We start from the raw sequence: 16,332 nt of genomic DNA, 5'->3' as shown, positions 1-16,332 counted from the left end.
TGATAGTTATTTTCAGCACGACCTACCCTTCAACACCATTACAAGCTTTTCATATCGCTTCTGAACACCCTTTGCACGCAGAGAAAATTAGTGAGGGGGAGGTTACAAAGTATTATACAAAACTCAGCTGTACTAATTATCTTATATTTTACTATCGATTTCGATCAATTTCAGACTAGTCCATGAGTTGTGAAAATTGTTGTTTTTGTTGTGTTGTTGTGGTCTTCAGTCCCAATACTGGTTTGATGCAGCTCTCCATGCTACTCTACCCTGTGCAAGCTTCTTCATCACCCAGTACTTACTGCAACCTACGTCCTTCTGAATCTGCTTAGTGTATTCATCTCTTGGTCTCCCTCTATGATTTTTACCCTCCACACTGCCCTCTAATGCTAAATTTGTGATCCCTTGATGCCTCAAAACATATCCTACCAACCGGTCCCTTCTTGTCAAGTTGTGCCACAAACTCCTCTTCTCCCCAATTCTATTCAATACCTCCTCATTAGTTATGTGATCTACCCATCTAATCTTCAGCATTCTTCTGTAGCACCACATTTCGAAAGCTTCTATTCTCTTCTTGTCCAAACTATTTATCGTCCATGTTTCACTTCCATACATGGCTACACTCCATACAAATACTTTCAGAAACGACTTCCTGACACTTAAATCTATACTCGATGTTAACAAATTTCTCTTCTTCAGAAACGCTTTTCTTGCCATTGCCAGTCTACATTTTATATCCTCTCTACTTCGACCATCATCAGTTATTTTGCTCCCCAAATAGCAAAACTCCTTTACTACTTTAAGTGTCTCATTTCCTAATCTAATTCCCTCAGCATCACCCGACTTAATTCGACTACATTCCATTATCCTCGTTTTGCTTTTGTTGATGTTCAACTTATATCCTCTCTTCAAGACACTGTCCATTCCATTCAACTGCTCTTCCAAGTCCTTTGCTGTCTCTAACAGAATTGCAATGTCATCGGCGAACCTCAAAGTTTTTATTTCTTCTCCATGCATTTTAATACCTACTCCGAATTTTTCTTTTGTTTCCTTTACTGCTTGCTCAATATACAGATTGAATAACATCGGGGAGAGGCTACAACCCTGTCTCACTCCCTTCCCAACTGCTGCTTCCCTTTCATGTCCTTCGACTGTTATAACTGCCATCTGGCTTCTGTACAGATTGTAAATAGCCTTTCGGTCCCTGTATTTTACCCCTGCCACCTTTAGAATTTGAAAGCTAGTATTTCAGTCAACATTGTCATAAGCTTTCTCTAAATCTACAAATGCTAGAAACGTAGGTTTGCCTTTCCTTAATCTTTCTTCTAAGATAAGTCATAAGGTCAGTATTGCCTCACGTGTTCCAATATTTCTAGGAATCCAAACTGATCTTCCCCAAGGTTGGCTTCTACTATTTTTTCCATTCGTCTGTAAAGAATTCGCGTTAGTATTTTACAGCTGTGACTTACTATACTGATTGTTCGGTAATTTTCACATCTGACAAAACACCTGCTTTCTTTGGGATTGGAATAATTATATTCCTCTTGAAGTCTGAGGGTATTTCGACTGTCTCATAGATCTTGCTCACCAGATGGTAGAGTTTTGTCAGGACTGGCTCTCCCAATGCCGTCAGTAGTTCTAATGGAATGTTGTGTACTGCCGGGGCCTTGATTCGACTCAGGTCTTTCTGTGCTCTGTCAAACTCTTCACACAGTATTGTATCTCACATTTCGTCTTCATCTACATTCTCTTCCATTTCCAGTGTATTGTCCTCAAGTACGTCGCCCTTGTATAGACCCTCTATGTACTCCTTCCACCTTTCTGCTTTCCGTTCTTTGCTTAGAACTGGGTTTCCATCTGAGCTCTTGATATTCATATGAGTGGTTCTCTTTTCTCCAACGGTCTCTTTAATTTTCCTTTAGGCAGTATCTATCTTACCCCTACTGAGATAAGCCTCTATATCCTTACATTTGTCCTCTAGCCATCCCTGCTTAGCCATTTTGCACTTCCTGTCGATCTCATTTTTGAGACATTTGTATTCCTTTTTGCCTGCTTCATTTACCTCATTTTTATATTTTCTCCTTTCATCAATCAAATTCAATATTCCTTCTGTTACTCAAGGATTTCTACTAGCCCTCATCTTTTTACCTACTTGATCCTCTGCTGCCTTCACTACTTCATCCCTCAGAGCTATCCTTTCTTCTTCTACTGTATTTCTTTCCCCCATTTGTGACAATTGTTCCCTTATGCTCTCACTGAAACTCTGTACAACCTCTGGTTCTTTCAGTTTATCCAGGTCCCATCTCCTTAAATTCCCACCTTTTTGCAGTTTTAATCTACAGTTCATAACCGATAGATTGTGGTCAGAGTCCACATTTGCCCCTGGAAATGTCTTACAATTTAAAACCTGTTTCCTAAATCTCTGTCTTAACATTATATAATCTATCTGATACGTTCTAGTATCTCCAGGATTCTTCCAGGTATACAACCTTCTTTCATGATTCTTGAACCAAGTGTTAGCTATGATTAAGTTATGCTCTGTGCAAAATTCTACCAGACAGCTTCCTCTTTCATTTCTTTCCCACAATCCATATTCTCCTCCTATGTTTCCTTCTCTCCCTTCTCCTACTCTCGAATTCCAGTCACCCATGACTATTAAATTTTCGTCTCCCTTCACTATCTGAATAATTTCTTTGATCGCATCATACATTTCATCAATTTCTTCATCATCTGCAGAGCTAGTTGGCATATAAACTTGTAGTACTGTAGTAGACGTGGGCTTCGTGTCTATCTTGGCCACAACAATGCGTTCACTATGCTGTTCGTAGTAGCTTACCCGCACTTCTATTTTTTATTCATTATTTGATTTTGTATTTATAACCCTGTATTCACCTGACCAAAAGTCTTGTTCCTCCTGCCACCGAACTTCACTAATTCCCACTATATCTAATTTTAACCTATCCATTTCCCTTTTCAAGTTTTCTAACCTACCTGCCCGATTAAGGGTTTTGCACTGAAGCGCCAAAGAAGCTGGTACAGGTTGCATATTCAAATACAGAGATATGTAAACAGGCAGAATACGGCGCTGCAGGTCGGCAATGCCTATATAAGACAACAAGTGTATGGTGCAATTGTTAGATCGGTTACTGCTGCTACAATGGCAGGTTATCAAGATTTCAGTGAATCTGGACGTGGTGTTATGGTCGCCGGACGAGCGATGGGACACAGCATCTCCGACGTAGCGATGAAGTGAGCAATTTCCCCTACGACCATTTCAAGAGTGTACAGTGAATATCAGGAATCCGACATCGCAGCGGCCGGTAAAAGATCCTGCAAGAACAGAACCACGACGACTGAAGAGAATCGTTCAACGTGACACAAGTGCAGCTCTTCTTCAAGTTACTGCAGATTTCAGTGCTGGGCCATCAACAAGTATCAGCGTGGGAACCATTCAACGAAACATCATCGACATGGGCTTTTGGAGCCGAAGGCCGACTAGTGTACCCTTGATGACTGCATGACACAAAGTTTTACGCCTCGTCTGAGCCCATCACCGACATTGGACTGTTGATGACTGGAAACATGTTGCCTGGTCGAACGAGACTCGTTTCAAATTGTATCGAGCGGATGGACGTGTATAGGTATGGAGACAACCTCATAAATCCATGGACCCTGCATGTCAGCAGGGGCTGTTCAAGATGGTGGAGGCTCTGTAATGGTGTGGGGGTGTGGGGCGTGTGCAGTTGGTGTGATATGGGACCCCTGATACGTCTAGATACGACTCTGATAGATGACACATACGTAAGCATCCTGTCTGATCACCTGCATCCATTCATGTCCATTGTGCATTCCGACGGACTTGGGCAATTCCAACAGGACAACGCGGCATCCCACACGTCCAGAATCGCTACAGAGTGGTTCCAGGAACACTCTTCTGAGTTTAAATACTTCTGCTGTTCACCAAATTCTCCAGACATGAGCATATCTGGGATGCCTTGCAACGTGCTGTTCAGAAGAGATCTCCACCTCCTCGTACTCTTATGGATTTATGGACAGCCCTGCAGGATTCATGGTGTCAGTTTCCTCCAGCACTACTTCAGACATTGGTCGAGTCCTTGCCACGTCGTGTTGCTGTAGTTCTGCGTGCTCGTGGGGGTCCTACAAGATATTAGGCAGGTATAGCAGTTTCTTTCACTCTTAAGTGTTTTTACCCCGAAAAAAAAGTTGGCTTACATCTAAGACATCCCAGATTCGTTTACAGTAACAGAGGTCACTTACGCAATTGCTGAAAGCGTGCACAACACTACCTAAAGTCTCTTCTAGGCTACTTCGTCCATTGGAATCTTCGCTGCATTCTCTGACTCCTGTTTCTGTATCACATACGATACTTTGACGAATCTATCTACGTCCTTCTTCAACATACTAAGTGTCGCAGCAGGAATGGTCAATATTCAAGGATATGACAGGAACCACATTCGAATCAAAAAAGTGCACTAAACATGGGCTCTAAAATGCATACCTTAAGAGCTATGAGTACTTCTTCATCATCGTTACTGTGAAACAAATCTCTTTCACTTCTACCATATGCTTTCTAAATTTCGACAGGTGGTACTGTGGGACAAAACAAAAATAAGTCTAGTAAATATGGACTCTATATTCATATCCTAAGAGCTATAGGCACATGGTCATCATCGCTACTGTGGAATACGTCTCTTCTACTCCACAAGTACTTATAGGTGTTAAGATGTGCATTTTATAGACCGTGTTTACTAGAAATTTTCTTGTTTTGCTCCATACCACCTCCTCCTAAAATATGAGAAAGACTTACTTCACCGTATCGAAGATTAAGAAGTGATCGTAGCTCTTCAGGTAAGCATTTTATAGCTCATATTTAAAATACTTTCTTGCTCTGAATAATAGTTCCGGTCATATCCCTGAATTTTGACCATTACTTCTGGACACCCTAAATTTACAATTACTGTTTGTTTGTTCGTGGTAAGGTACTATGGGACCAAACTGCTGAGGTCACTCGAACCTCAGACGGGGCCAGCCCCGCGAACCGTGACAACGCGCCCAAGACCCCACGGCTACCCCGCGCGGCTACAGTTACGGAATACAGCGCTTATTATAGTTATAAGAGTAGCGCGTTAGCGTGATTCACCATTATGGTGAGTTAACATTAAATTTCGTAAATGAACTATCTGACAAATTTTAAACAGTACCCAATATGTGACGACTGATTCTAAGACGACTGCATTTGACTTCCTAGTATTTTGCAAATGTTCTGTAGAAAAAAATTCACAAAATCAGTTTCATTAATTACGACGGAAAGCTATAACTTAAGTCACATATCAAGAATATGACAGGCTACGTCGTATCAAAACTTTATCTTCAAGGTCCTCTATGGTCTAGGCATCATGAGACATTTTTGCTGCCGTGTCGTGAGCGAGGGACTTGACCGTCTGGTGATGGGTTGGTGAGGACTTTTATTGTGCCCGTAAAAATTATCTGTCAGGTAGGACGTACAGAGTGCCAGGACAGCATTCACTCAAGACCCGCTGCCCGGCAACGATGCCAACAGTTGACAGGTGGGCGGAGCAACGAATCTCCCGTAGTAGTCTGCCTGCCAATGATCTGTTTATCTCAGAGGTAACAACAACCACAAATCCAGGAAAAACGGCCCCAAGGTATTTTTATTAATTTAATGTGCACATTATTATTTTCTTATTTTAATTAGAGGGATGGAGAGATATTGTTTTGTAATTGTGTTTTGGAAAGAGAACTGAAATTAACTAGTAGTGGTCCAACATAGAATGCCTTATGCAAATAAATAAATAATGACATGCTCTATTTACATCACTTGTGATGTAATCAAGCGTAATACGCATTATGAACCTCTCTGATACCGATGGGTATTGATACTTTCATTTGTAAGATAAGAAGCGCATAAAAAACTTTGTGCAGCAAAATTTTATGTTTCATACGTTACTGTTTATATTTTATGTGATTAGGATAATTCTGAAGCTTTAATGCGAAAATATGTAAACCTATTTTCCACAAAGTTCTGTTGAACGTGTAGCAGTTACTATAAATAATGTCTTTGTCAGCACTATGCATTATTTATACTATCTACCCTAAAAATGTAATCTTTGATCTTTCTCTCGGATTTGGCGGGAAGAAGAGTTGCAGAAAGCAGTCTTCTGAAATCTTTTGTTAGAAATACGAAGAAGTGTTTTGTGCAGAGATGACAACAGTTGGATTTGTAGCACATGTGAGCAGTTATATTAATGTGGAAGTTGTACACTATTTGTGAACCAGTCGACTGACAATTCTGAAATACGGTTGGATAAAGGAACAAGTTATTATTATTTCGTCGCTGACGTGACTCGACAAACCAAACAGTCTTGGAAAACTACAGCTTTCTTCGTACAGAAACAACATGAGATCACCATAACTCTGAGAAGAAACAGAGCCCAGGAAAACAGTAACCTAAGAAACAAAGCTTTAATTTGTAATTCAATTCCAGTAAAAAATGACAAACATCCATGCAGTGGATGCGTCATGAGATAGTTATTCATTATTGAAACTGCATGTTACACCCTGCAACTGGCATGACTAATCCATTTATTTATTAAAATAATTGCAACTATATCACTCAAGTGCTATTACCTCACAGTTAATAAATGATTAACATTAATCAGACTCCACCAGTTACAGAATTGGCGCCCATTCTAAGACTTGACCATATTCTATCACTACAACATGTAACTAAATAGAAATGATCCTCAGTGTGTGTCCTGCCGTCCCTAAAAGTTTACCAGTAAGGTCCTCAGACACTCCACATACTAACATTGACCATCGCTAGTAAGACCTACCTAGTCAACCAGATTTATCTGTCTGCCTCTCTCTTTTTGTGTTCCACTACTTCACTCTCTTGGGATGCTTTGCTCCTCGACATGAGATTCACACAAAAAGTCAATTTTAATGTTCTGTGCAACACTCTGTAAAAACGGATCCCTTTTAAGATCGCTTTGTTATCCGTCTGTTCGACTGCTCAAAATCGTTTATCTCAAGAAACGGGTGGACATATCAACCTGAAATTTGTGTCAGGTACTAATATCTATGGAACTTTGGTGGTGTAAGACATTGAAACTTCTAAGTGAACGCGATCAAAATGTACGATCATTTATGTCACATAACTAATACTCGTAAACTCACTCATCAAAATACATAGGGTACCTCCCGTTGGCCTAGAACCACGAAATTTGGCAAGAAGCACGGCTTCACAGTACAGCCAAGGAAAAAATCCGAAAACTGTAAATTTGTAATCATATTACATGAAAAAAAAATTTTGTCATTTGTTATCAGTGTCTATCCGTTCGCCTGTTAAGACCTATTTTCCTCAAGAACGGGTAGACTTATGAAGTTGAAACTTAAGTCACAATGGTAGTATAAAAATTTGAAGGTTTTAAGTCAATGCAATCAAAAGATACGGCCATTTATGTCACATATGTTGATACTCGCAAAATCACTTATCAAAACCTATAGGGTACTTCCTGCTAATCTAGAATCATGAAATTTGGCAAAAAGCCGGTCTTACAGTACAAGTAAAAGAAAAAAAATCGAAAATTGTTAATCTGAAATGATATCATGCTAAAAAAATATTTCTTTGTCATTTGTTATCCGACGTCAAACTTGAAATTGAAACAATCAGTAGTTCTGCATTCAGGCTGACAGTCAAACATCAGACAAGACATGACTTTGTTGCCCATATGACGCGTTTTGGACTTTATCCATCATCAGATAGTCTGCGAATGTTTGTTTCACACATAACTTTAAAAGCCATTTCTATGCACAGTAATCACTCTTGGATGTGTGATGATGGATAAATTCTGAAACGTATCATATGAAGAATAAAGTCATTCATTGCCGGATGTTTGACTTCCATCATTGCCACCCAGCCAGCCTGAATGGAGAACTGCTGATTATTATAATGGTCGTCTGCCTCCTGCATGACTCTATGGCATATTTATATTCTTCAAATTAAAACATTCTCGAAAATATTGGTACCCCTGGGACAGATATCTTGCCTCTATTAATATCGATTCCAGGAATTGATGAACTGTTTATATAGATAGTTTGTACGGAACCCTCAGTGCTCGGGTCATACTCGCACCTGGCCAATTTTTTATGCAAAATACTGAAACATTTGTGGAACCTAAATGACTTAGTGGTAGGTGTAGCAGAGGCAGCATTCACCTTGCAGGATGGGCACAAGCTGCCCCACGAGTGTCATGCCGCCGGCTCCCAGGTACTGCCCGATGGCCACCTCCTGGAAGAAGATGGGCATGCCGCAGAACACCATGGCGATCGCGTACGTCACCAGGAACGCTCCTGAAACACAACACACAATATCGGGTTGTCAATGCTAGTTATAGCTAGCAGGTGCGGTTAAGCGATACTATGAAACTTGGGCTAATGCTGTAGGTTTCTACTAAAAGTACGGCCCATATGGAAAATATTTTTGAAACATGGATGCAAGGCCTATAAATCCACTTTTATAAGAAGTGAGACAAAAACAGTGCAACAGGGCACAGATCTCGATCGCTTTAAATGAACTGCTTGCAGTCTACACTTAAAATAATCACGTTCCTCATAACTCTTCCAAGTATGCAACATTAAGCAGAGGTCCAGATCGGAAAGCAGCAACATATATAATTTAGAACGATTACGACGATTTGGGCAAGCCATTCATACTATTTCAGCTATAGTGAATTCTCTGTCTGTCAGTGGTCCGTAAATCATGACGACAGTTACAGTTGTGACATGGAATCCGTTATTGGCTTAGAAACAGCAATTCATCTTTTACCTACGAATACACCTTTTGCAGTTAAGCAAATCGAGCACTAAAGAACGTACGGGGCATTCCCATGATGGTGATACGAATCCCCAGGGACGATGGAGAAGGGTAAATGTATAAGACTAGGAAACCAGGAAACCCTCTTCCAAATGTGAGCGAGTTGAAAATTGTAAGTGAAAATGAGAAAATTTCAAGTTTACTGATGGTCTGATGATGACGATGAAAATATAAGAAAATGCAATTTTGCGATGATTCATCTGCGGAACTTGCACAACTGGAGTTCAAAGTGGCGTCCCTTAGATAGATTTTATTCATGCATGAAATGGTGTAGCGTACGCATTGGAACAACTCCGCTAAATTCTTGCCAGGAGATTCAGTTCCGTCTTGGCAGCTGTCTCTTTCATAATAGTTTTCATTTGACCCCACTAGAAAAAATCCAGTAGGCCCAGACCAGTTGAACGAGTTTGTGAAGAAACAGAATCCCCTCTTCTTGTCCTCCTTCAGGAAACATCTGACACCTACATGCCTTGCGCATTAGCGCAAGCAATGAATTCACACTGATATCAATGAACACACTATGCCTCCATAAGTTTAAACTCGGGCACTTTGTTCCAGAAAGACATTAAAAGTAGGTCTGGTACTTAGGATACGACGAAGCTCTTCAGAAGTAGTCCCTCGTTTGAGAGAGAAAGAGAGACAGTATGGGTTTACTTGGTATGTACCTTCACTATGACAACTTCTAAGAAGATGGTAAAAGTGAGAACTTAGGCAAACGTTAGAGCTCACCTTCTAATCTACGTCATAAGAGACGAAGTAATAGTTTCGTTGGACGGGTAGCTTTGTTAGTCACCTGGACTGCTCTAGGAAATACATGGGAATTCTAAAATAGGATGGGTGGAGGGGGATTTTGTCACCACTATTCTAAAAAACGAACCCGCTTGTTTTCCCACTGCAAGACCTTGCTCGCTCGATCATGATGTATTTGGAAGGACATGAGGAATACTTCCAGTTACAAACCATTGAGATGCTTGGTGTTTGTGACGGTGACTGCCTTGGCATAGTGAATCTAAAACACCGGGAATGCAAGTCTTGAGCTAGGAGTGATACACAGATGATGGGGATATGAAAGCGATGATTGAGGCTACTGCCACGCAATCTGGGAACCAGATACAGGACGTGAACTCATGATGACGCCATAGCAGTAGAAGAAATTAGCGGACCAGGAAAGGAAGACACCGCGTGATGTGGGTCTAACTCTTGCCAGTTTATTAAGTGTTCAGCGACCTGGTTTGGCTCGTTAATGACCTGAGACAGCTGGTTAGTTGGCCGATTTAGCTAAGCAGCACAATGGCCAGAACGAATAGTGTGTGGCTCTCTGAAGTGTTCCCAGTGAACTCCCCACTGACGTCACTGCCCACTGACGTCACTGTGCATCACATCTATATCGTTAGAGTTAAATATACATTTGTCAATTTTTTTCCCATTCGTGGCACACGCCAGGTGCAAGCCATTTCGGCGACTTGCGTGCCAAGTGTGTGTTTAGAGTAGTTAGCTGTGAAAAGTACGTGGACAGTAATGCATATGTTATGTTCATGATAACGAGGGAGAAGGGAGGCGGAGAAACCCGTTGCTAGTATAGAACATGCTTTGTCGAACAGCACCAATGTTGTCTTCAGGCTTAACGTAGCAGTCCGACTGACAGATCGCTATGTACAGCCACATCATGTCTTCAATTCTTGAGATGTTTCAGGGAGGTTTGGAATTTAATCCAGAAGGTTGGCGCAACGGCTGGCGATTAGGAATCGAAGACATGCGCAAAAAAACGGTCTAACGTAAGTGTTGCCATCTGTTGCTGGGTATGGGAACTATCAAAATTGACATTGGTCTCACCCCTAAACATCATTTAGGGGTGAGACAAATGCCAATTCGGTTAGTTCCCCAACCCAGCAACTGATGGCAGCACTTGTCTCTGAGCTTTTACATTTGAGGGTTAGCCCGTTTTTCCGCGCATGTCTTCAATTGTGCTTCACGACGTTTCCCTCCCCTTCACCCCTGCCAATTACGAATCCACCTTCGCACCCAACTCATGTTTGAGTGGTAGCAGCTGTTAGAATTTTAATAATATCCATCTGATGAGTCTCAAATTTCTGATGTTTAGTCAGTTGTTATATTTAAATAGCAACGCACAATAACAGAGCGTTTCTGAAGTCGTGCTTTCATTATGCTCATCATCAAAGAAGCCAGCACGGATGGTCACAGATATGAAGGACGGGAAGGAGTCACGGCAGTATTGAAAAACCTGACATGGCAGGCACTTGAAGACAGGTGTCAATTATGCCGCGAAAGCATACTAAGTTTCAAGAACTACTATTAAGTAAAGGATCTATGAATCAGTCCCCTAGGTATCGCTTCCAAAGGGACCGCAGACATGAGATTAGACTAATTACAGAGTGCAGAGAGGGACTGAAGCGCTCTCTCCACATTCCATAGTTAGTTAGTTTCATGTTACAAGTACCATTTTGCACGATAAATCGTAATGAGGTTGATCGAGTCATTTTACATTCACATTATAAATTAATTTGTACATATGGTTACGAGCTGAACATTTCTAAGCCCCTTTCATTAAGAAAAAGTAATATATAGAAGAGAGTTAGTAGTTCCTACCCACCACCTTTTACACATTACTATAATAGAAATTCTTCTACGGAATAGAAGGCGTTGTCGAGCAGAAACTTTTTGGATTTTACTTTGCTTTCTGTCAGACATTTTATTTCACTGGGCAAGCGATCAAAAATGTTAGTTGCAGCATTATGCACTCCTTTTCTCCTTAAAGATAACCTTAATGTGGAGTAATGAATGTAATTTTTGCTTCTGGTTTTGTAATTATGTACATCGTTGTTCCTTTTGAACTTTGGTGGGTTATGTACAACAAACTTCATGAGGGAATAAATATACTGTGAGTCAACAATGAGACTGCCCAATTTCTTAAACAGATGTCTACAAGATGATCGTGACTGAGCACTACATATTATTCTTACAACACGTTTTTGAGTAATGAAGACCCACTCTTAAATATAAGTTATCCCAGAAATTTTTTCCACGTTACATTATGAATGGAAATGTGTAAAATATGTCAACTTACTGATTTGTCTCTCTCTGAGATTGCGATGATTTTAAGTGCAAATGTAGCTGAAGTAGGTTGCTTTAGGAGTTCCAAAATGTGCTTTTCCCAGTTTAAATTCTCATCGATATTGACAACTAAGAATTTTGAAGTTTCCACCCAACTTGTTATTTCCTCGCCATGTGTTACACTTATTTTTTGTGTAGTACCCTTAGATGTGCAGAACTGAACATGTGTCTTTTTAAAATTGAGGGTGAGACCATTCACAGAAACTCAGTCAATGATACTTTTAAGAACTATGTTTACCATTTTTTCTGTTTCTGTGTACATGCTTAAAGTGATTAAAATACTAGTGACGTCTGAAAAAAGAACTTATTTTGCTTTTTGTATATTGGACCGAAGATCTTTTACATGTATGAGTAACAACAGTGGACCTAAGATTGAGCCTTGGGAAACCCCATAGGTGATTTCTCCCCTATCAGAATTACGTTCCTCTGCCATATTGGTTGATTTAGTAAGTACAGCTTTCTGCATTCTTGTAGTTAGATATGACATTACCCATTGGTTGGTTATACCATCAATCCCATAAAACACCAGTTTATCTAGGATAATACTGTGATTCACACAGTCAAATGCCTGATATAGGTCGCAGAAAACACCAACCGGCGCCATTCAATTATTTAATGCTCACAAAATCTGGTGAGTGAACATGTAAATTGTATTCTGAGTACAGCGACTCTGTTGAAACCGAATCACGCTTTCAGATGTTCTGTGTCCTTCAACACACGTACAGCAAACATAGAGTTCCCAAGATTTGCCTTGATTTGTTACTTTTACACCGAAATACGCGAGGTACACTTGCCACACGAACGATGTCGTATGTCCTTTTTAAATTTAACTCCATTAACTCACCAGAAACGGAACAAAATAAATCTACAGACTTTTTAGAGCCTCTTGAGGCCATTTCGAACACTGTATGTTTGCTTTTTAGTGTATATCCGCCGACACAAACACTTTTGATCGCGAGGAAACGTCATACGAACGGTTCCGCCAACACTGACAGTTGAGATGTACAACACGTTTAGTGACGAAAGTGCTGCCATCTGCCGGTTTATGATACCAACGATTCGTTTTCATCATCAACCGACAGATAAAAGCGTGTCCTATGTATTTAAATCTGTCAAATACGTCTTATTTCTGTGATTTTTTAAAAGTATAACACATTTTGAACAACTGCAATTTGCCAAAGTTTTGGCGAGATGGAAGAAAACTAAGGGCATTTATGGATTCATCGTACAAACATACATAGGAATCCATCAATAGAACATGATACAACCGAAAAAATGCAGCTTGTGTAATCTGCGTTGACGGCTGTTCACAACTGAAGCGTGGGGATTCTCATCAGTCCAAACACGGACATTGCGAAGATTTAGCATTTCGTCTGTGGTAAAATAGGCTTCATCCGTGAAAAGTTGATACGCAGGAAAATTAGGACCGACTGTAAGGCGCTACAGGAACCATTGGCTGAACACGACACGAGGTCCGAAGTTATCAGGAGTCAAAGCATGCATATTTTGGGGTGTAGCTGCATTTCCAGTTATACTCGCCACAAAGTACTCCGCGAAGCATTCATTTTATGTGCAACTGATCGAGTGCTGATTGCAGATGCTTCATCCACTCGAATAAGCGCTGTATCTTCCAAGTCGTGAGTCCGTGTAGTTTGCCGTCCTGTGGTACCAATTGCACTCTTTCACTTTATCGTTCGGACAGTCTTGGAAACATGGTGTGAGCCTGATGGTTTCTTCTCGGATATTTGGTCTTGTACAGTCTTTCCATTTCTCTGCTGCTTCAATTTGCTTGCCCTTACACGAAACACATGTCCCCAAGTTCCATTAGCGGGTGTAACTCCATTTGATCAGGGCTGATTGACGTTAGTACTTCAACCTGTAAGCAAAGAATGCGGCCTACTACAGTACCGACATTGCACGCCAGGACTACCCATGTCATTACATAGTAGACCATCTGCATCGGATTAGTTACGTCATTACCCATCTCATTGGAAGTGTCTACCCTAAAATCTTAGCAACAACAATATCGGTGCACGTATTCCATGGTCAGAGGTATCGGAACGACTTTCGCTTGAAACGTCCGAGTCGATCGTTTCGAGACCAGGGTCCCTTACTTCAGATTGATACATGTACCCTTCTCTATCATTCTGAAAGTCTGTAATATCATCACCCTGTATTATGGACGATGAAGAAAATTAACTTGCTCTAGACTTACGCGAAGCGCAGAAAAAAATCAGCACCATGTTTTTGAGCCGAGAGAATGAGGGTGTGTTGAACGTATTAATTAACAGCCATTTCATCGACAACCAAAAGAAGTTCAAAGTATATTTCAGATCTACTCGTCGTCAGTTTGCATCGCTTCCGAGGTTTGTGGAAGAGAACCTGAGGTCAGACACTTGCAACGAGGCCTAGTTATCAATATCACCTGCTGGAAAACTGGTCCTTACTCTGAGGTAATTAAATGAAATGAACTGATGTTGTGGCATTATTGGCCGGGAGAACCCATTTGGAAAAATTTTTGGAAATTTGTGGTAAGGCCTATGGGACAAAACTGCTGAGGTCATCGGTCCCTAGGCTTACGCACTACTTATTCTAAATTTAACTAACTTACGCTAAGGACGACACACACCCCCATGTCCGAGAGAGGACTCGAACCTCCGACTGGAGGAGCTGTGCGAACCGTGACAAGGCGCCCTAGACCACAAGGCTACCAAGCGCGGCAAACCATTTGGAGTTGTTCTTTAGTTACGAAGATGAGTTGAAAAGATGAGGGCAACACAAACACCCAGTTCAAGAGAAAAGAAAATCTCCGACCCTATCGGTTATCGAACTAGGGGCTTTGCGATCCAGCGCGAAACCACTATACCACCAGGTGCAAGAGATAAATAGAATACAATGAAATAAAGTACAGAGTGATCTAGAAGTTCATTAACATTTGAAAATGCACTAATTCAATGAATAATGGAGGCAGAGAGACAGAAACTGACAGACCAGCCTGAAATGACACAGAATTTTACCGAAACCGAAAACGAGTGCAAAAGCTGGCCAACAGATGGCGCTTGACAGCAACGCGTCAGTAATGCCGCTTGAGAATCGTGTACAAATGAGCTGTAGAGAGAGGCGTCAGATCATCCCTAGCCTGGTTGATGAACACCTATAGGAAAGTACGATTTTTTGCAGGACAGCGCTCCACCCCATTTTGCTACTCGTGTGAAAGATCTCTTGTGGACCTCGTGCTGAGCCGCCAAAGTCTGTCATGCTTGGCCTCCCAGGTTCCCAGACGTCAGTCCATGTGATTAGTGGTTGTGGGGTTATCTGAACGCACAAGTCTGCCGCGATCGTCCAATCTCATTAAGGACACAAACAGACAACACCGACAACAATTTCTCAGAATATCTCCTGATATGCTGTACAGTGCTGTTCACAACATTCTACTTCGACGACAGGTATTGTCTATGAATGACAGCCGACATATTGACCAGTTGATAGAATGAACACTGTGTTTGCTAAGAAAGCAATTGTTATGCTAATTATTGCTTTTGTATTATATGAAACGCCGTCAATTGGTCATTTTGTATACTGTTTTGGTTTCAATGAAATTCCATGTCATTTTAAATGTGTGTGCCAATTTTTACCACTCTACCTACATTATTCCATGAGGTATTGAATTTTCAAATGTTAACGGACTTTTGGGTCATTCTGTACAGGAGATTTCTTATAGTTCTTATTAATAACGTCATACTATAATAACTAACTTACATATTGGTAATAATGCTGTATTTTTAATTTTAATAATTATAATGTATTAGAACAATGGTATATTAAAATGTATAACTGAAAATATTATCTGCATAAATGATAAATAACGTTAATAAAAACAATTAATGAAAAACAAACAAATGAAAGACGAAATATGTTATCTTATCTGTAAACAACTGCCTACGATAGCGTTACAGGGTGTTTCAAAAAGGACTTTACAACTTTAAAAATTCATATTAATTTGTTGAAATAAGATATACAGCTGGGTTTAGTGTTATTTTGTAGGGAAACACACAAAGATTTTTTACTTGAACTATAGATGTATGTGGCTTCCATTGGTTATCCTGCACACATCCCACATCCATCAGAAGTCAATTTCATCCCAAACTCGCCGTAGCATTGCAGATGTAATTTGTTCAGTAGCGGCGTAAATTCTTGCTCTAAGTCCAGATAGATAAGCCGGCACAGGAGGCACAAATACGATATCCTTGATGAATCGCCATACAAAAAATGGAGTCGTGTCA

At 40.6% G+C, this 16,332-nt stretch overlaps 1 protein-coding gene across 1 annotated transcript in view; it reads right to left on the bottom strand.

Moving 5' to 3' along the window:
* The window catches only part of LOC124789894 (sodium- and chloride-dependent GABA transporter 1-like), a 124,273-nt gene that overhangs the window by 85,592 nt on the left and 22,349 nt on the right, over positions 1–16,332 (bottom strand). The window contains exon 2 of the mRNA XM_047257414.1: positions 8,260–8,394. Coding sequence (XP_047113370.1) covers positions 8,260–8,394 — 135 coding nt within the window. The remainder of the gene's footprint in view (positions 1–8,259; positions 8,395–16,332) is intronic.

This window comes from Schistocerca piceifrons, chromosome 3 (assembly GCF_021461385.2).
Source record: "Schistocerca piceifrons isolate TAMUIC-IGC-003096 chromosome 3, iqSchPice1.1, whole genome shotgun sequence".
NCBI classification, from domain to species: Eukaryota; Metazoa; Arthropoda; class Insecta; order Orthoptera; family Acrididae; genus Schistocerca; species Schistocerca piceifrons.
Note: the sequence above shows the minus strand (reverse complement) of the source record. Positions and strands in the feature narration are given on the sequence as shown.